Source organism: Clupea harengus, chromosome 1 (genome assembly GCF_900700415.2).
Source record: "Clupea harengus chromosome 1, Ch_v2.0.2, whole genome shotgun sequence".
Classification (NCBI taxonomy): domain Eukaryota; kingdom Metazoa; phylum Chordata; class Actinopteri; order Clupeiformes; family Clupeidae; genus Clupea; species Clupea harengus.
In genome coordinates, this window is record NC_045152.1 from 13,480,569 (window position 1) to 13,502,935 (window position 22,367).

General features: G+C 45.0%; 1 protein-coding gene across 1 annotated transcript; it reads right to left on the minus strand.

Moving 5' to 3' along the window:
* Positions 1 to 8,105: 8,105 nt before the first annotated feature.
* Positions 8,106 to 21,615, minus strand: LOC116219967 (alpha-tectorin-like). Its single transcript, XM_031564338.1, has 24 exons — positions 21,606 to 21,615; positions 21,433 to 21,551; positions 20,981 to 21,259; positions 20,703 to 20,798; positions 20,416 to 20,569; positions 19,677 to 19,933; positions 19,443 to 19,589; positions 18,758 to 19,337; positions 18,067 to 18,650; positions 17,383 to 17,944; positions 16,671 to 17,269; positions 15,743 to 16,307; positions 13,899 to 14,095; positions 13,555 to 13,764; positions 13,262 to 13,450; positions 12,853 to 13,142; positions 12,247 to 12,515; positions 10,444 to 10,563; positions 10,088 to 10,272; positions 9,715 to 9,875; positions 9,094 to 9,339; positions 8,662 to 8,824; positions 8,386 to 8,488; positions 8,106 to 8,152 (listed from the first exon to the last, which is right to left on the minus strand). The coding sequence occupies exons 1-24, from the start codon at positions 21,613 to 21,615 to the stop codon at positions 8,106 to 8,108; spliced, it is 6,132 nt and encodes a 2,043-aa protein (XP_031420198.1).
* Positions 21,616 to 22,367: the final 752 nt, after the last annotated feature.

Sequence of the window (22,367 nt, forward strand, 5' to 3'; positions counted from 1 at the left end):
GTTTTCCACCATTTTCATCGATAGCCTATGAAACTAACCTAGTTCAGCAAAGTAGCCGACAATGCAATAAACAGTTCCATTTTGCAGCAAAAACGTGTCGCTGATCAACTTACCTGCTTAGACCTGGGCCCCGTTCGTCGTATCTCGTTTAGCGAGTTACCAGGATAATTTTCAGGATGAGATAATATAGGTCCCTCTTTTCGGTTCGTCGAAGCAACTTCAAAATCACAGGCTAATTTAAGTGAAGCTGGATAAGCTTGCCACACCCCCGGAAAAAGGAGAGATTCCATTGACCAAGGAGCGATATTAGTTAGATTAGCGTTTCTTCGTGATCGCCAAGATCCGTTATTCCATCATGATGAGTTCTTGTATGAGCGCTACCGATTCAGCCGCCAAGGTATTATTTATTTACAAGACCTTCTCGAGCCATTTGTAGATGTAGTCCCACCATAGACTACATTACCCACAATTTTCTTATCACCTTAACTTGTTAATTCAGATACGCCCCCTAGCGGTCGCGCGGCCGCGACCGGACTGATAACATCTTAATTACGTGCATGTAGCCACAAAAATAAAAAACATTTTACCATAAAAAGACTTGTATCTGAAAAGCACTAATACTGCCAGAAGCACACGTAATATCAAATGCCTGTGTTCAGCAGGTCATTAGAAAACGACCAAAAGAAAAACGTGGTGTGCCCCCTGCTGTGCCCCACCCCCTGACGCCTCCTCAAACTAATCGTCCATTTAAACATGCTATCTTTGCCAAAATGTCTTGTTTTCTGCCATGAAAAAATCGTTATCTATCCAAACAACTAAATGATGACACTGAATAGTTTAACTGAGGATATTATTGTGGTTTATTTATGTACTCACATCACAGCACAAAACATGCCTCCATTTCCCATATCATATGATCTCAATCTTCTCGAGCTCCTCATGGCCATGACAAATATATATTTTTTAAAAACATACCTGAATAATCAAAGCCATATATCTCTTCTACGAAACTGTGTAGTTTTTATTGGCCACAGTACATTTTATTCCTTGTTCTACGTTCATTTTCATGTCTAGTGCCCACAAACCAACCACTTCCTGTAACAGACGACCGCATTCAAAATGCCTGTTTCTCCAATCCAGTTACTATAAACTGATTGACACCTATTCTATCCAATAGTACTCATTCTCATGTTTACAATGGTATGCCCATTGCCTGTCTTTGAATAATATTACGATGTGATTGGTCCACGCGTAACCGAAGGTTCTCTGGTGCGCTTTCCATGCGCCAGAGCAGTCATTCCCAGCACAGGCTTTGCGCATTCAACACAAGACGTGGAGTTCGCCTATGGACACAATTGGAACAGCTGGATTGTGTCCTAGACATGACATGTAAGTATCTATATCTGCATTTATGTTTTCAGACACGCATAATACTATTAGTATGCACTTTGGTATGTTCTCACAATATTGGCTTGCCTATGTATTTGTCTGGCATATTAGCAAGCCTGCTAGCAAGTTCGCTAACGTTAGCTACATGCTATTTTTGCTGTGTTGTGTGCTCGTAATGTAAACTATGTAAATACATATCTGTATGTATGGTTTCACACACGCTTAATACTATTGGTATGCATTTTTGTACGTTTCCAAATTATTGGCTTGCCTATGTATTTGTCTGGCATATTAGCAAGCCTGCTAGCAAGTTCGCTAACGTTAGCTACATGCTATTTTTGCTGTGTTGTGTCCTACTGATGTAAACTATACATGTATCTGCATGTATTCGTTCACACACGCATAATACTATTAGCATACATTTTGGTATGTATGGCATGTTATATTTCTCCTGTTGTGTACTCTCTATGTCTGCATCTTTCTTGTTTTTAGTTGCATATTGTGTTTGGTTATTTTACAATGTCTTTATTTTTTTTGCTGGATTGCTGAGTTGTTTGTGTAACATTTGCCAATTGATTTATTTTTTCCAGAGAGATGTCCCTGCAGGAGATGCATCTGTCCGCTCCCCACTCATTTCATCTCATCTGAACAGATCTCATCTCATCAGAACAGAACTCATCTCATCTTATCCCTCCACACCCACACCCCACTACACCACCACACCCCACTACACCACCTCCACACTACACCACCTCCACACACCACCACCACACACCACCTCCACACGCCTCCACACACCACTACACCACCTCCACACTACACCACCTCCACACACCACCACCACACACCACCTCCACACGCCTCCACACACCACTACACCACCTCCACACGCCTCCACACACCACTACACCACCTCCACACACCACTACACACCTCCACACACCACTACACCACCTCCACACACCACTACACACCTCCACACCCCACTACACCCCCTCCACACCCCACTACACCACCTCCACACCCCACTACAACACCTCCACACGCCTCCACACCCCACTCCACCACCTCCACACACCACTACACACCTCCACACACCACTACACCACCTCCACACCCCACTACACCACCTCCACACACCACTACACACCTCCACACCCCACTACACCCCCTCCACACCCCACTACACCACCTCCACACCCCACTACAACGCCTCCACACACCACTACACCACCTCCACACACCACTACACACCTCCACACACCACTACACCACCTCCACACACCACTACACACCTCCACACACCACCACACACCTCCACACACCACTACACCACCTCCACACACCACTACACCACCTCCACACGCCTCCACACCCCACTACACCACCTCCACACCCCACTACACACCTCCACACACCACTACACCACCTCCACACACCACTACACACCTCCACACACCACCACACACCTCCACACACCACTACACCACCTCCACACACCACTACACCACCTCCACACCCCTCCACACGCCTCCACACACCACTACACCACCTCCACACCCCACTACAACACCTCCACACCCCACTACAACACCTCCACACGCCTCCACACCCCACTACACCACCTCCACACACCTCCACACACCACTACACCACCTCCACACCCCACTACACCACCTCCACACACCACTACACGCCTCCACACACCACTACACACCTCCACACACCACTACACCACCTCCACACGCCTCCACACACCACTACACACCTCCACACACCACTACACCACCTCCACACCCCACTACACCACCTCCACACGCCTCCACACCACCACCACACACCACTACACACCTCCACACACCACTACACCCCACTACACACCTCCACACACCACTACACCACTACACCACCTCCACACACCACTACACACCTCCACACCCCACTACACCACCTCCACACACCACTACACACCTCCACACACCACTACACCACCTCCACACACCTCCACACACCACTACACCACCTCCACACACCACTACACCACCTCCACACACCACTACACCACCTCCACACACCTCCACACACCACTACACCACCTCCACACCACTACACCACCTCCACAAACCACTACACCACCTCCACACACCACCACACACCACTACACCACCTCCACACACCACTACACCACCTCCACACGCCTCCACACACCACTGCACCACCTCCACACACCACTACACACCTCCACACACCACTACACCACCTCCACACCCCACCACACACCTCCACACACCACTACACCACCTCCACACACCACTACACCACCTCCACACCCCACTACACCACCTCCACACCCCACTACACACCTCCACACACCACTACACCACCTCCACACACCACTACACACCTCCACACACCTCCACACACCACTACACCACCTCCACACACCACTACACCACCTCCACACCCCTCCACACGCCTCCACACACCACTACACCACCTCCACACCCCACTACAACACCTCCACACGCCTCCACACCCCACTACACCACCTCCACACACCTCCACACACCACTACACCACCTCCACACCCCACCTCCACACACCACTACACACCTCCACACACCACTACACCCCACTACACACCTCCACACACCACTACACCCCACTACACCACCTCCACACACCACTACACGCCTCCACACACCACTACACCACCTCCACACCACCTCCACACACCACTACACACCTCCACACCCCACTACACCACCTCCACACCACCTCCACACACCACTACACCACCTCCACACACCTCCACACACCACTACACCACCTCCACACACCACTACACCACCTCCACACACCACTACACCACCTCCACACACCACTACACCACCTCCACACCACTACACCACCTCCACACACCACTACACCACCTCCACACACCACTACACCACCTCCACACACCACCACACACCACTACACCACCTCCACACACCACTACACCACCTCCACACACCACTACACACCTCCACACCCCCCTACACCACCTCCACACCCCCCTACACCACCTCCACACCCCACTACACCACCTCCACACCCCACCACACACCACCACAAAACATACATGATGTACTTTTGAGTACAAAACCACAAAACATACATGATGTACTTTTATATGGATCTGGATAGGTTTTTGGGTATATTTTGGAGAGGCTATAGACCATCATATGTGTTGTCACAATAAATTACAATATATTACACTGAAATTAATTCAGAATGGTTTGCTGTAGTACAGAAGGCAAGAAAAAAGTATGAATTCTTGATGTACAGTGACAGGTACTGGATTTTGTATTTGGTGAGGTTGGAGAGGTTATGAGACACTTGGAGACGTCTAAAGGTATCATATGGAAACTGATGTGTAACACTTGTAAACTTTTGTCTATTTGCTTCAAATTTTTTACACACACTGTCAAGATGTTGTTGCATCAGGAAATGTAAATGTTAGTTTCCTATGACATTCAAAACCCAGTTCTACACTGAAACATAAAAAAAACACTAGGCGTTTTATGTTTTTTTCTGACAAAAATGTTGGTTTTGCTGCACTGAAATGTAAACTAAAATGACATAATAAAACACTTTAACTGATTGCATTTGATGGGCCAAGTGTCTTCTTTAATTTAAGCCATGAATGGTTATTATGCAATGTTTAGAACCATAGATATTCAAGTTTTAAATGGGACAGTGCAATATAGGCGGAAATTGTCAAAAATACCCTTCTGAATTAACAGGTTAACTTTCTTATCTACATTTCATTCAGACAGCATTGGCTGCAAACAAGGTTGTAAAAAGGTGACACACTTTTCCCTCCCTCTCTTTCGCGGTGGTCATTACAACAGTGAATGCCATTCATTTAAGAGATACCCTCACTGCAGAACAAGGACATAGGACAACGCAACCATGACTCGTATCTAACTTTTGGCCAAAGTTCAGAAGATACTTTTACTTGTTTAGTTGCGACCTAAGTTATACCGGTAGAATTATACTGCAGCCCAGCAGTGTTCTGAGTAAGAGAAGGCGACCGGCTTCCCTTCTTCGTTTCTCCACGTCGACACAGAACTCTACATCCTTCGAGACCGATCGGACGTCCAACAAGGCCTCCACGAGTTTCAGCTGTCGAGCTGAGAAGGACACGAACATCTCCCTCGAACCTGCGTTCCGCGCTGTTCCTTGGAAGTCCGCTAAACATCGCTGATCGCTTAGCAAGAACGGTCTTCAAGAAAGGCTGACGTCTGGGCAGAGATTAGTCTTATATGTATGTTAATCTATGTGTGAAAGTATAGTTGTTTTATTTCATTTATGATTTAAATGCGCAATCTGTAATTCAAAGTTTGCACGGTCTGTGACCATGACATTATCTTGCTTTGTTTTACTTTGCTAATCCGTTAGATCGCGCATGCACCATCTCTCTCTCTCTCTCTCTCTCTCTCTCTCTCTCTCTCCCTCTCTAAATCCCTTTACATCACCATCTGAACGTATACACGTCCACATCGCCAATATGTGTAGAAAGACTAAACACATGAAATATTTTGACATTAATGCTTTTACATGAAGTACCAATATATATTTGTCAAGCCACACCTACAGCAATCAGCTGCCTTTGTGTAATCAGAATCTGGAGGTGCCTCTTTCACTGGACAGAAGGTATACATGCTTACTTCAGTCTTAATTACTTCAGAGAAAGCTAGAGAGCTTTAAGGACTGTGTTTGTGTATTTGTACTGCTGTGCTAGTTAGATTGTACTTAGATTAATCTGAATTTGCACTATCTTGGCAATTACCCTGTTTGGCAATTTAGTTTTACTCACTTGCTGGTTTGTCAAGCCACACCTACAGCAATCAGCTGCCTTTGTGTAATCAGGATCTGGGGGTGCCTCTTTCACTGGACAGAAGGTATATATGCTTACTTCAGTCTTAATTACTTCAGAGAAAGCTAGAGAGCTTTAAGGACTGTGTTTGTGTATTTGTACTGCTGTGCTAGTTAGATTGTACTTAGATTACTCTGAATTTGCACTATCTTGGCAATTACCCTGTTTGGCAATTTAGTTCTCTCGTCTCAGCTGATTCACCCAAAGATCCCCCAGCTTCCTTGAGGACTCACTGGGTCATAGCAGGAGTCTTTGCAGTTGCAGCGGCAGTTGCAGCATTCATTATTTTTGGCATTTTAAAACACAAGAGGCTTTGTTCAAGATTATTGAAGCTACCAGCGAGAGACACTGATGTAGAGAGTAATTGCAGTGGCAGTCATGAGGAACCAGAAATACTTCTGGACACCAACACAGACGAAGCATCAAGCTGATTCTAGCTCCAGACTCTTCACTCCAGATGGATCAAAACACACCCATCTCAGCTTAAGTGCAACCATAACAAAGGCAGACAAGGCCTTGGATAGGTGTGTGTGTGGGAGGCCACTGGCAGCCTGCCATCTGCTGGGAGGAAGAGGATCAACACTTTCTGTAGTTTAAATTGTATAAACAATAAATGGCTGTTTCTGTCGTCTCTGTAGTTTAAGTTTCCATTTCTGTTTTATAGAAAATAACTGAAATTGTACTGTTTCTCTACAGTTATTGAGGTACAACAGACTCAGGTTTATCTCTGTAGGGTTCCTTTCCATGTAGCCAAAAATGTGGTGTGACTGCAGATCTGTGTGTGACATGCGGTAATCATTGAAAACCTACGTGTGGCGTTCTTAGTACTGTCACCTGCAGAATGAACTGTATGTGTATTCGGGTTGCATACGACCTGTAGTGGCAAAGTAGTCAAACATCATTCCACTGTCGCATTTCTGTTTGAAATGGAACTTTCCACTCAGTATTCAAATCGGCAGTAAATGTTTTGCTCCACGCACATGAGCCCACAATGGCGACAAGGGCACATAAGGGGGGCGGTTCAGTGGACATCTATGGTGTACTTTTGTGTCTGTAGCTGGATATCAGCTGCCTCCCCTGTGATTAGCTGGAGAAGACCAAGCTGTAGCAAGGTACATATCTATAGTTATGAAGTCACTACATTACATCATAAAGACACTGAATCCAACCGGTCATACTTGTCCCCTGTGAGAACACTGTCGAATCAAACATGATCTTTTTTTATACACACATAGGAACATAAGGTAGATCATGCAAAATTTGTAACCACTTTTTTATTTGAAATTTGCCCCAAAACACCACAAACGCCATGAAAGGATGTATTTCAATCAGTAATACACCATGCTCAGCAAGAAAATAGTATACCTCTATAGTTTGTCTGGAAAATGGTTAATATTAAAGAAATATATTTGCAAGTGCAGATCATTTCAGATGTAGCTGGTATGACTAGAAGTTTTATCTGATATGAACACAGTTAATGTCTGTCTTTCCCAGACCCAGGTGATTGTCTAGGTATGTTCTCACAGTAATGAATATCAATCAGCAGGACACCCGGCTCTCCTGTATGTTACCACAGAAGGGAAATGGTGCAGCACTGTCAGATCATCTCAGAGATGACCGTCATTGAGGCAAATGGTTAATATTTAAAGAAATAGGCCAGTTGATTGTGTATCTGTGTTCTATGAATGCTGTGAATGTTGGTTTGTCAAAGCCAGGTGATTGTGTAGCTGTGTTCTGTTCTGGATGAGAGGCGTGAGAGTGAGAGCAGAGAGGATGACTATCAGAGATGCAGTCAGACCCGAGGCTTCACAGGGTTCGGGACAATCATGTCTCTCTCATCTGGAAAAAAACACAAATGAGATGACAGAATTAATTTGGATTCAAGGGAAACATTTCAGACCACAATAAGTGAATGTGGGATGGGCAGATTTCTAATCTAGGGTTGGGTAGGTTACAACCCCTAACAGCACTTAATATATACAAAGGATCAAAAAGCCTGCACACACACATACACATGCACAGACATTTGGCAACTAGCTGGGTGTAGTCAGTGTTGAATTATCCATGTTTACCTGCTCTGCCACTGGCCCAAACCAGAGGCCCCAGTGAGATGGAGGCGCTGTCATGGAAATCAACAGAGCGGCGCTGCCTATGGTGGTTACCTGGGTAACAGTGCTGTAAACAGGAAGAGAAAAGGAACAAGATAGTTTTCTTTTTAACATTTGCTCCTAAATTCAGCAAAGTTGTTTTTTATTAAAACATCTGTGACGAACATAATAGGCTACTACTATAGCCAAACCTTGTCGTTACTCTGCTAGCCAGGTGTGCTCTAGATGTGGTGAACTTACGGCTGTGCAGTCGTTGCTCGCCACCAAGCACAGGTGGATGCTGCAGTGCAGGTAAACCTTGGAGGTGTTTGCAGTGAAGGTGAACATCCTGAAGGAGAAACGACCTGATGTGCTGACGCCATTCTGAAGCATCTCCACTGTGTTGTCATTGGGGTTGGGGCACCTAGAGGGGGAATAACATATGGCAAAAGAGACAGTGAGGACAATAGGGACTTATGAAGAAGGGTATAAACCCACATGATGAGCAACAGAAAAAAGGTTGGACAAATAAGGACTCAAATTATGATGATGATAAACGTGTTATAGTGTGGTAGGATAAATAGCATGTGTTTTATATGTAGGAACTCTTATTCATTTAGGCACGTGTGATAGTCTGGTAGTAAGGTATGTCATATGGAAGAGTTGGTGTATTGGTGCATTGGTACAAATTACTCATTTCTGATGAGGTCCCAACGGATGTGGTAGTCTGCTTGATTGACAGGAGTGGCCCAGCAGGAGTCCATCACCATGGCGATCTGGCGGCTGTCCACTCCCTCCAGGCGGACAGCCACGTACATTCGCTGGTTCACCGCCACAGTCACCCTCCCAGAGAACGCATGGGAGAATCCTGCATCTTCATAGGGAATCATGCGGACACGGTAGGTTCCTTGACCTCCTGGTAACTTCTTAGACACAACGCTGTAGAAATAAACACAAAATGTTTTTTCCAGTTCATTTTCACACAGGCAGAAAGCTTAAGCTTTGATGATAGTGATAGTTCCTCTGTGAGGGGCATTCATTCGGGGGGAGTAGTTGATGAACTGTGTTTGTGTTTTGTTTTAAATATTGTGAAAGACTATCTGGATGGGGGAACTATGTTTTATGAGTGAGGAATAGTAGACTACAATCTGGATGGGGGCACTGTGTTTTATGAGTGAGGAATAGGAGAATTCAGTCTCCATGAACTAATCACTGGTTTATACATATTTCATTGTGTTTGGTCACTGGAGAAAGGCACTGCAAACTAACGAAGAAAAATTTAGACAAAAGTGCCGACATAATGGCAAAACCAACCTCTCCAGTGGGTTGATGTCCATGTCCATGGAGAGTGCCTGGGTAAGGGGGTAGACACAGCAGAAGAGCAGTTGTATCCGTCTCTCTCTGCTGATGGGGCCACCGGCTGAGTTGGCCTCCCCCTGGATTAAGTTCTCATAGATGAAGTGGGTGCTGTTGCTCTGTTGGACAACAGACAGCACATACAGGGGTCAATGCCTGGTAGAAACCAACAATGGTTTCATCCATATTCTGCTGTGAATTCTGAGTAAACATATTTAAACTGTTGGGGGCTTTGCCATTTTTTGCCAGGTATTTTGGCTTTTCTCAAAGATTAGACAATATTCCTCTAAATAGCTTATTTTGTAAATCTTTGGTGTAGAAGCTGTTGTACCCTTAGAGTGGTTCCACAAGTGTGATTCTCATTGTCGAAGAGGAACTCCACTCTGCCATCTTGGAGTGTGCCGTTGCAGCTGGGGTCGTTGAGGTGGAGAGTGTCAGCCGAGAAGCCTGCTTCAAACAGCTGGCAGCGAGACAGAGACATGGTGCCTGTGCTGCTGGAACAGTACTCCACAGAGTCTGAGAAACAGGGAAGGAAAGAGAAAGGTGGAAAGAGTTGAATAAGGTGAGGGGAAGAGTGGAATGGGAAAATAAAGGAGGAATATAATACACTTCTATCCAACATCTAGCAATATTAATAGCAGTAGTACCATTAGTAGTAACAATGTCGGTAGTCATATTACACCTTACCAAAGGACTCAGCATGAGGCTTCGGGTGATCCTCATTGCAGAAGCAGCCGTAGACTCCATCTTTCTGGCCACACCACTCGTCCTCAGCGCAGTCCAGTTCTTCACAGGGGTCATCAAGAGCTGCTCAAAAACATGGCAAATCCAGATGTATTAGTAGAATTATTCAAATAGGCATAGGCCGAAACAAGCAGGGTAAAATATGATCGGTGAACAAACCTGGATGTATCAGTAAACCACTAATTGTAACACTAAAGTAGGAAAGTCAATCTAATAGGCAGAATAAACCTAATGTGCAGTAAGTACTTTAGGTGCACTAAGTAACTTTCTGTGGTAGATTTTGATTCATGACTGGTTTTCATCACAATACAAAGCACTCCCTTCACTTGCTTTATTACAAAAGAATATATATATATATATATATATATATATATATATATATATATATATATATATACATATATATATACATATATATATATATATTCCTACCTGCTACGTGGTTTACCTGCGAAGACTATCCATGAAATTAGCCATTAGCAACATTTGCATCGTTATTTGCTGGCTGAACTACTGCAGACATCTGATGCCATGGAAGTTTTTCTGTATAGAAGTCTGTTCATCACGAATCAAAGAGGATTCCAAAGACGACTGGACATTTCACAGACCTCGAGGCTGTTGCGCGTGCAGGGTTTGGTAGGTTTAACCATTGATTCAAAATCTAACGGTATCATTTCTCTACCAAGGTAAGATATATTGTATTTTTATTTTTAAGCACAACAGTCAAATTATAAATAGCTGAATATGACAAACTTTGACTTGCTAACATGGGTAGGTAGCCTGAAAAATATACACTTAAAAAAAAAAAAATCTTGGATAGGTAGCTATCCTTACCCGTGATTATTTCGATATGTTTCGATGTAGCTAGCCTATATGCTAACTGCTGGAGTGGTCTTGGTCATAGGTTTGGTAAATGTCTGGTGTTTTGGTTGTGGCGAGTACGCTAAAGTTAGGTTTGTACCATATGGAAGTTTGTACTTTCCTGTTGGGCTTGAATAGTTCGCTGCATATTTTTGGGAAAATGTCCTTAATCCTCCCCTCCAAAATACTGGATGCTCGGGCTTTGTCGTTTGGTTTTATTGTCTACCGTTTCTTGGACCATAGTTGTTCACTGAGCGAGGCTTATCAGGAAGATCTTTTCCACTTTCGTCTGATCTGTAGTTTGTAACGGTAAAATCAGTGTCTGTCTCCCGCGTGGGGAATGATGAAACACTTAATGGAAGTGAAAGCTTGTGCTAATGCATCCATAAAGGCAAGCTCTACCAGTTAGCGCCAGGCAGATAGACCACCACTGTTTCTACCGGAAACGATACGTAGTTCTTCTGAAATTTGCAGAATAATAACAAACCTATTTGTACTATTTCTTTGCATTATGACAGTTCTTATCAGCAATCTATTTATTGGTTCATTGCAGGTATTCTATCTATATTCTATTATGTAGATCACAGCAGTCATGGTGTTTATGTAAGTCAAGTAGCTACCACTTTCAGTGCCCCAGAAGAGGAAATAACTTATGCTGCCTTAATGAATGCTTACATTAATGGCATTAGTATTTCATCACTCTCTGCAGGTGTCTATAGTACCTCCACAGCTTTATCATGCTGTTAGACCTCCTGGGGCTGACCATAATTTAATTGACTTAATACATCTATTGCTTTTAAAGTTCCAACAAAAATGTAGGCAATTAAAATATCAATGAGGTAGGCAAGGCAGGCAATGCAAATAATGTCCACTAGATGTACTCACAGCAATGCAGTGCAGAACGCCATTCTGTTGTTTGGAGCCCCAGCACAGTGCAAGCTGTCTCATAGGCCTCCACCGCTGAGCACAGCATGCCATTGGCTGGTGTGTAGGCACAGAGATCATACACGCAGGAAGTGAAGTACGCCTGTGGGTCAACATGCAAGTGGCACTGCTGGAACGGGCCGCTGCTGTTGGTGATGATGCTGCACAGATCTGTGTATTCTGCTCTGAAGAGACACATCCCGTCTCCAATCCGGTCACTGGCTCCACATCTAGGGAAGATCAGGAGAAGAACATGATCCACAATGCAGTTCGGGAGATAATGAAAGAAATCAGTATCAGACATGTTGCCAGTTTAAATGTTAAATGTGCAAATGGCAGCTTTGTCAAGACAAAATAACTTACATTTCATAACTAGGATTTTTTACTTTTTAATTAATAGTAAACTGGAAAACTGATTAATAGGCCTGTGTGCCTAAAGATAATGGTCTTTGATATAGTCTGGATAATTTTGAGCATGCAGTTTACATATTGTCTGCCATTTAATCCTCCAGTTTGAAAGTCTTACCCAATACATTTTTTTGTACTTCTCACACAAATCATACTCACCCAGGACTGCTTGCATCTGATTTCCAACTTTGACCAAATTGCCTGTCAGTCTGGGCCAGAGTGCCATTGGGCAGAACCTTGTCGTCTGCTGGGTTGTTATTGTGATTACCACACATCCCACACACAGATTGATGATAATTTGGACTCAGTCTGACTAGAAGTCTACTACGACCATCAAACTGGACCACCAGCTCCCCTGAGGCATTCACAACCACAAATCCTGACTCCCGAGTCAACTGCGCCAGGGAGCCAACCTGAATGGTGTTTGCATTGTTGTCTTGACCATCAACCTGAAAACAAAACATGAGAGAGCTACAATGAGGTGGGACAGAAGTGTTTGCATTATGTACTGAACTATAAGAACATCTTCACTGAGGAGACCCTTCATGTGCACTTCTGTGAGAGGTACCTTGACTCTCCTGTTCTGCCCAATAGTGATGTGGCTTTGTACTCCTCCACGAGAGAGCCACACATCCACAGTGGACACAAAAGACACAATTAAGTTGCCACGGTGACTATTAGCGGCTACTACACGGAAGGTCAAGGCGTCATCACTCATGTTGCCACAGGTGTGGGTCATCTCATAAGCACAGGTGCCCTGGAGATGGGAATGGAAACACATGATTATGTGCGAAGTTCAAACACACGAATTAGGACCTCTCTTTCGGTTTGATTGTTAGATTTCTTTACTCTCTATCCTACCTGAAAGTGAGTCACAGCTCCATCGAAGGTGATGTAGTGAGGGTCTCCCCAGACTGTGCAGGTTGACAGGTGACCATAGCAACCCCGGCGGCCATCTCTGACAGAGCACTCCTGAGTTGGGGGGCAAAAGGACTGGGTGCAGCGGAGGTCATTTTGGGCAAAACACTCACATCGCTGAGAGCAGGCTTGTGTCCAGAACTGTTCCCCGATCTGACAACACAAGAGAGCAATACTGACATGAAAAATACTTGCTAGAAGACAATGTGATATTGTTATGGGCTCCTTAAAATTACTGCATATGTACAATTTGACCTTGACCCTTGGTCATTTTGTAATTTAATTACCTCAAAGTAGAAGCCGTCATAAAGACAGCCACACTGTTCCACAGGGACACAGCGCCCCCCGCTCCTAACAAATCCATCATCACAGAAACAGCCCTCAGCACAGGTCCTGTCACAGCTGGCATCAATGCTGCTGGCACAGGTGTGCCCACACTCTGTGCCACACAGGTCGTAGTGGCTATTTTCTGGACACTCCATTTCTGTTGACGTGGGTAATGGCTTTGTTACTTTTTTAATTTTAACCAACATTGCAGCTGTAAAGCTGAAAGGTGGAGGACGTGATTCATATCCAATTCACATTTAGTCAAATTCCACATATTGTTCCTCACGGCCCTCCTACCTGTTCTGTGTGTCACTCAAAACAACTCTGGAGTTAACACACAGTCCTGGCTCTGTAAACTGGGAACAAAGCTAGTGGCTCAGACCAAGCAATAAACCATTTCAACCAATCAACAAGTGCCTTCAGGTACATGGAAGGGAGGGGTGTAATCAGGGGCGGCTTGTCCATAAGGGCGATTGGGGCGACGCACTGCCTAGGGGAAAAGGAAAAAAAATAAAAAATAAAAAAAATAAAAATAACTCCTGATGTATTAACGCAATATCCTTGTAAGTCGCGTAAATGACATGTAAATTTAAATGTAATAATTTTTTCTCTGTCGGATTCTACCACTAGACCGTCTGATCTGCCTCTGTGTCATTGTCGAATCAGGTAACAGTCGTTCAGTCAGCCTAAAGTCGTGCTTCAAATGGCCCCGCCCCTTCTGGGGCGATTTGGGGCGAAATGAAAATCGCCCCAGACCTCTCCCATTGACTCCCATGTTAAATCCATTTTTTTTCACAAAACGGAGCTCTCAATGCATTCTCTATGTCTTCCGGGAGGGCTCGCCCCTCCATGTCGTGTCATAAGTAGTGGACGTAAAAGCCCATACGAACGTCATACAGCTTCGACGGAGGCATATTCTGTCAAGATGGCTGCCCTGTTCATTGCAATAACTCGATTCGCTCTTTGACAGAAACTCCTTTTTAGTCGGCGTACTAATGAAGATAAATTGACAACAAAACAATTAGGACTTCCTAGACCAAATGTATCCATTCAACAGGTTTCTACAAAGGGAGGGAAATCCTACATCCAAGAATTGGAACGAAAGAAAATCCCGGTCGTGGCTAACGCGGTCTGTATTTCATATACCACTTTTCATAGGTTTCACAGTGTGTTTCACAGTTCGCTTCTTGCACTAACACTGAATAATTTTTTATGTGATGACTTATTTTGCTTTTGTAAGCCAATACTTTCAAGATCAGTCAATAAATATTGTTGGTTTTGACTTATGTTACCCCTTCTTTATGATGTTACTGGACATATCATGTGTCCTGTTAAGCTATGTTGCATCATACAACATTTGACACACGTGGATAATGAAAAAGTGGGATAATTTAATGTGGAGCCACATTTTGTTTGCTTATGAAGGCTCCTGGATGCAACTTTCTTCCATAGCTTTCCACCTGTAACTTGCTACTCTAGCTATGTAGCAAGAGGGGACATATTACTGTTGTGTGCTGCCAATAGTGGACAAAAAGCTATTGCTGTATGAGTTAATCAGCTAACTTAATGTACTGAATGGGTCGCCTTAATCATTATCAAAAAAATTGCCCCCCCTGAGAATTTTTTCAGGAGCCGCCACTGGGTGTAATATGATGAACTCAAATATCAACAACCAATTTGGCCAGAATCACCGATTGTAGCTTGAATAGATATTTGAAATACATTGTTTTGATTGCTTCTGGTGAGATGCAAAAGATTTAAACAGCAAAAAATGCGTTGTTTGAGAGAGGTCCTGGAAACTTACGGCAGGTGCTATTTTGCCGCCAGGGGTAAATGATGACATTTGCAGTTTGGCATGCGCTGACATATGCTTCCATCTCACGGCAGAGGACATCGTTTCTGCCCCCAGACAGGCACACGTCAAAGACACAGTCGTTAAAGAATGGCTGGGGGTTCACGTGGGCATGGCAGAAGCTCAGTGGTCCATTGCTAGCTCTGAGTAGCTCACACTGGGCACGGGCTCTCCAGTCATCGTGGCACACTGGGCAGGAGTTTCCACATCCTCCAGTACAGGGCATGCCGTCATCAACTTTCCAGTAGTCTCCAAAATCAGAAGCAGAGAGGGCCACAGAGCCAGAACTCCCTTCCTGGACAGTAAAGTCGTCACCCTGGAGGCCGTTGAAGTTTCCACACAGGCCACATGTGGCACCACTGTAGTTGGATGGCACTGTGATGTCCAACACCCACCGGCCATCATAACTGACAGTCAGACCAAAGTCTGTTTTCACAAACGTGTGCAGTCCGTTGGCATAGACAGACACTCTGCCCCCATCAAGAAGGACTGGCAGGTTTCTTGTCTCCCCATTCACCTGAAGTCAGAGTTACTTTTTTTGTGAGAGGATTTTATGTGTTTGTGTATAATTGCATTTGAATAGGATTTTATGACAAGCAGAGACTTAATAAGTCTATAATAATCATCTAATAACTAACTAATGTTACTTCAGCATTAATAACTAATGTTATCACAACAAATAAGAAAGCATGAGAAAATATAATTACTTATCATTTTTATATTGATTGCTTAACAAACTAGTTCTTGACAGATCTTTTAAAAATGACTTCAAGCATGATAAGCAGTCACTCGAGAAAATATGACAGGTTGAGAAACTGGTTCCACCATGATGGAATGAAAATGAAGATGATCTAAACAATAATTTGAACTTAACCCTTACCTGCACAGTCCCCCGATTGTCTTTTGAGATGTAGACCAGATGTCCAGACACATTGACGTAAACTGCCGCAGTGATGGAGACCTGCAGACCATTCCATGCCTCATTCCTGGCCTCCACCTGAAAGTGAGGTAGGCCTTGTGTTCCATTGCAAACTGATGCCAGGACATAACGACATGTACCCTGGAAGTCAAAGGTGCGTCTGTCAAAGGAGGTGTAGTGTGGGTCTCCAGAGGCCGAGCAGGTGGCTTCAGGTTTAGGATGGCAACCGTACTGTCCATCCACGACTCGACAAGAGTCCTGAGCACCACAAGAAGAGGCCATGCAATGTGACTGTCCGGTGATGCCATTACACTGGCACAGGAACTGGCACTCCTCACCATACCAGTAACGCTCTCCACTCTGTCTATAGCGCCCACCATGGTGGCAGCCACAACCCGTTGGTGGCACACAACGATCCCCACTCAGGAGGAGCCCGTCATTACACTGGCACCCCTCCTGACACTGCTGAGTACACAGGAAGGGGAAAGACAGGCTTGGGCAGGAGGCTGGGCAGGATGTTCCACATGGCTCATAATGGCTGTTGAGTGGGCAGATTACCTCTATAAAAAGGAATCAAAGGTCAGTTCAATTTCAAAAGATTCCTTTTGCTATTTACATATTTTACAAAGTCAGGATTAACAGAGGTGATTGAAAAGAACTGTCGTTCTCTTACCACAGTTAGTGATGTTCCTCCATTCCCCTACTGTGATGCCACTCTGTTGGCAAAGCAGGGTGTAGCCACGCAGTGCCTCGCACAGTGCCTCTCGAGTACCACGTGTCCTCGCTAGAGCCTGGACACAGTCTTCAATCCGTCCCCAGGGGTCCAGCCTTGCTTGGCACTGGCTAAAAGGCCCGTGTGCCCATCCCATGATGCCACAGAGCTCCCTGAACTGACTTGTGTTCTGGTAGTGTCCGGGTTCCAAGACCGGAGGTTCCACACAGAATGCTGACAGGGAGCCATCTCTCCAGCTGTCCCCAAACTGCTGTGAGTCGTAGAGGGGAACTCCAGTGGGGGAGAGGAAGTCGTCGCGAAGGTCTCCATTCAGATCTCCACACAGGCCTCCTAGAGTGCCGTTGTAGTTGCCAGGAGCGGTAATGCGGATGACATGTGGCCAGTCAGCTCTCACCATCACTCCGAAGTTGGTCTCGATGACAACACCTTTTACACTGCTGTGGTAGATGTGAATATGACCTGAGCTGACACTGAAAGGAATGCCCACTGTTTGCCCATCCACCTAATGAGAGAACATTAGGTTTATGCTTAGAGATGTGTATCACGGTATTAAAATTGAGAACTGTCTCATGTGTTAGGCTCGCTAGTTAGACATCTCTGTGTCTAAGTATGTAAACAACTTACCTTTGTTGTGGCTCCCTCCCCCATCTCCACAGAAACTTGTGTTCCTTCTGTTTCAAACTTCAGGTGTCTGGCAAAATCTCTAAGGCCTGTGGGAACTTTCTCGACACTTACTTGAAAATGAGGTAATTGTGATTGTCCCCTGACCCTTGCCAATGTCAGACTACAGGCACCTGGGTAATGAAAGGTCTTTCCATCAAAGGTGCGATACGACCCGTAACCCTCCACCCAGCAGGTGGCGTAGCTGAGAGGTCTGCAGCTCCGCACACCACCGTGGGCCCCACACACCTCCAGCTCACTGCAGCTGTGTGTCTGGCAGCTCATTGTCCCATGAGTACAGTGGCAGCGCCTCCCACAGTCCTGGTCTAGCACTACTGTCTCCCCAGCTGTATAGTACCGCCCCTCGAAGGTGCAGCCACAGTCACTCTGCAGAACACACTCCCCACCGCTTAGGACATAGCCAGCATTACAGATGCAGCTCTCCAGGTTGGGCAGTGGGCAATTCTGGGTAGCATTGGGGTTGCTGCAGGTTGCAGGGCATCCAGTTCCTTGAGACTCAAAGTGGCTGTTGGCTTGACAGGGGATTTCTACGGAAGGAAAACATTTATGTTTTCAATGCCTGTTTCGGGCAACTTTTCCAACATGTTTTGGTTACCAGATACACCATATTGTACATGAGGGAAGCAGCACTCACCACAGAATCCCTCTGTCCTCCACTGGCCCAACTGAATGCCCTCTTGTTGACACTGGGCAGCATACACGTTGAGTGCTTGGCAGAGGATGGGCTGGTAGCCGTCACCCACACACAGATCATACACACAGTTTTCTACAAAGCTCTGTGGAGACAGCATTGAGTGACAGGAAACAAACGGGCCGACATTATTGCTGAGGATTCCACAGTGGGCAGTGTTTCCGTAAAGAGTCTTTTGATCATCGGTGCAGGCAGCACAAGCCAGCCCTGCACATTGCACATCCTGGCAGCCTGGGTCAGTGTCCCCTGGGGCCTTCCAGCTGTTGGCAAACTCCACGTCTGAGCTCACAAGCTGCCCACCACGGGTTCGGAAGTCATCATGAGGGTGGTAGTTGAAGTTGCCACACAGGCCACAGGTAGCGTTCTGGTACTCGTAGGGTACTGAGATTCTGACATAGTGATTGGCATCGTAGGTGACCAGCAGGCCAAAGTCTGTACTGACAGCCACAGAGAAACCTGATTGGTAGACCTGGATGGCCCCATTCCGTAGGGTAAATGGGGTCGTCACAAAGCTACCGTTCACCTGAAGGAGAATGCTACCATTAACACTGGGCTAAATGGAGGAGAATGCTACCGTTAACACTAGGCTAAATGGAGAAGAGTTATCTGGTATGTATACTGTACTTACCAATGCTTGATAATGATGGCCTTTGACAAGCTCAATTTCCTCACCGTAAACCCACACTCTTACAAGACGGGTCCACGACACATGTGTGCTGCCCCGATGCTCATTCTTCCCTTCAATACGATAGTATGGCAGTCCATTGCCACAAGCCTGGTAGACATTTGAGCGAAAATAATTAAAGCTTCCAAACTAAGACCCAATTATCCCATCTTTTTAAAGGCAATAACTGAATCATACCTCTGAGAGTATGTACGTGCAGGTTCCCTGGAAATGAAAGACTTTCCCGTCAAAGGTGTAGTAGTGGGGGTCACCAGAGATGGTGCAGGTGCGTCGCTGAATATTCTGGCAAGAGTACTGGAAGGCTGCTGCACGACACACCTGGGAAAAGGTGCAGGGCTGTTGCTGGCACTGGAGGAGGCCTCCACTGACGCAGGTGCATCTTTGCTGACAGGTGGTATCTGTCCAGAAAGAGTCTCCAACCTGCACAGGTAAACCTAAGCGAGGTGTCTGCATTAGTTTTGTTTAGTTATTGCTTTGGTGTCATTTCTGCAGGGTGGTCCATGCTGGAGCGAAAAACTACAAAGTGCACAGCCTGGGTGACTGGTGGGAACGACAGGTGTGTCTGCACCTCACATGATCAAAGACCAATTCAATGAACTTAAAGGTGATACCTAAACTGATTGCCTATAAAAACAAACCTCATGAAGTGGCAAAATGTTGCATACTGTTTCTTCAAAATAATTATTCTTTGGCATGTCTAAACATATTCACTATTATAGTGTTTTATGAGCTTGGTGTGCCTGTGTACCGAGTGACCATTTCATGGCCATATAGAAAACAAGATCAAATTAATCTTCCACAACTTTGATCACATGTATGCATGACTGTCATATAGTAAGTTGCTGTAGGGAATGGGTTAATTCCCACACTGGTCGAATAAAGAATGTAAGGGTGCTATAATCCATTTTTAAATTACCATTATATTGGCAGTCTTGTGGTCCATCATCAACCCGGAAGGCCCAGCGACCTGGTCGGTTGACGTTGCTAGTGTGCCTTAAATTGGTGATGTTGCTCATGAAGGAGCCAGGGATTGAGAAATGATGTGTTGAGTTGATGGTGTCATAGCCAGCCTAACAAACAAGAAAGTGAGAGTTGAACCGAAAAGTACATCCATTTCTTTCTATACTGTAATGTTATAGGTCTGGCGCATTCTTGATGGGGGGGTGAGAACCTCATGACATTTAGCCTGTATGGTCTGCTTACCTGCACCTGATGGTGTGTCGCAGCAATGGCACCATAATTCATCAATGCAAATGAGCCTTGAGCCCCTGAGATCAGGACCACTTGGAATGATGTTTCCTTGGATAATGAGACAACAGTAGGATGTTGAAGTAGTGATTGGAGTAGAATTGAATAGTTTTACTTAAAAATAATTTCAAAGCCAGTTCCATTACAAGTAATGCTTCTTTTGTCCCAGACAGTCATTAAATGATTACACTGATGAAGCTTCAGAACCATAATATGGGCAAAAAAGTATTTACTGTTCCCGAGCGCGAGTAATATTCCACTTTGTCCCATGTTGCAACAAAGACCCAGGAGGCTGATAAGCTTATTTCAGGGAAGTACTGGTTGATGTCTGTTGTAGCTTGCTCGAGGACACTGCCACTGGTGTACTGGCGGTAGGATATGGTGCCTCTACGTCGATTGTCAATGTCTGTCCAGAATGGGGCAATCATGTTGCGGTGTGCATGAGCAGGAAATTGGTATGGAGTCCATCTGTACCATCCACTGTCAAAAGTGAGAAATCCGTTGTGGTTAACCTGCAACACCAATTGATTCATCAGTGAAGGAAAACTTTAATAAGCTACTATATAGAACAGTTGTAAATGGCCTGTGAAGGATACATGTTTGTTAGCCTTTTCTGGATTCTTTCATCAGATATTGACACCTTTTTACCTGGGACTCCTAATCTGAGCTGAACACATTTACTTACGTATATCTGGGTTGATGCCTGCCTGAAATAGCGAAATGGTTGTGATATGTTAGTGGATGACCAGCCATCATCGGAACGACTGGAATATGAATCCCCTGGTCCGAAGGGGTAAAATACACCTGGAGGAGATGGAAAGTTAGAGATCCATAGTCCTACATAACATCATCTTGTACAAATATACATGATGACTTGCATCACGTTTGCAGTAGTGTGGTACTTTAATTCTGTCATTTAGATTAGTTGTATAAGCAAAAGAAAGCTTTGTTTGTACTTTATACCGTTAGAGCTGCCAGTGATGGATAACAATGGTCCAGTAAAACTAGCAGTATTAAATGCTCCTTAAAATAACTTTTTAATCAGGTGTAAATATAAGTGAATATACTGGCATTCTGAACCAAGGGAAGACCTGTTTTTGAATCAGTTACCAATGGGTGTAGATGTTGTTTTACCTGGTGTTGATGGTGTTGTGGTTGGTGGAGATGCTGCAGTCGTTGCTGATGTTGCTGCTGTTGATACTGAAGTTGTTGTCGTTGCTTCAGTTGTTGTAAGAATTGAAGATGTTGGACTTTCTGTTGTTGTTGAATCTGGGAATGCTGGTACTCCTGTTGCTCCTGGAGAAGGTGGGGTGTCAGGTGTTGCCTCTGGAGATGTTGGTGCCGTAGTTGGTTGTGGAGTTGTTGTACTTGACATCAGTGTTACTGGTTAAATAGATGAATACATTGGGCCTCATTCTCGAAAGCAGAAATATCTTCTTAAATCCACTTACGAAGTTTGCCTAGGGCACCAAATGTGCTAGGTCCGGCCCTGACTTCATCTGGAGAAACTTCATTTGACTATTTTGGAATTTGTTATTCAGAGAGAGCCTTCATTGTTTTAGCATACAGTATGTGGAAAGGTAGAGGTACAAGTAGGTGAAAAGACCTGTCCCTGTAGCT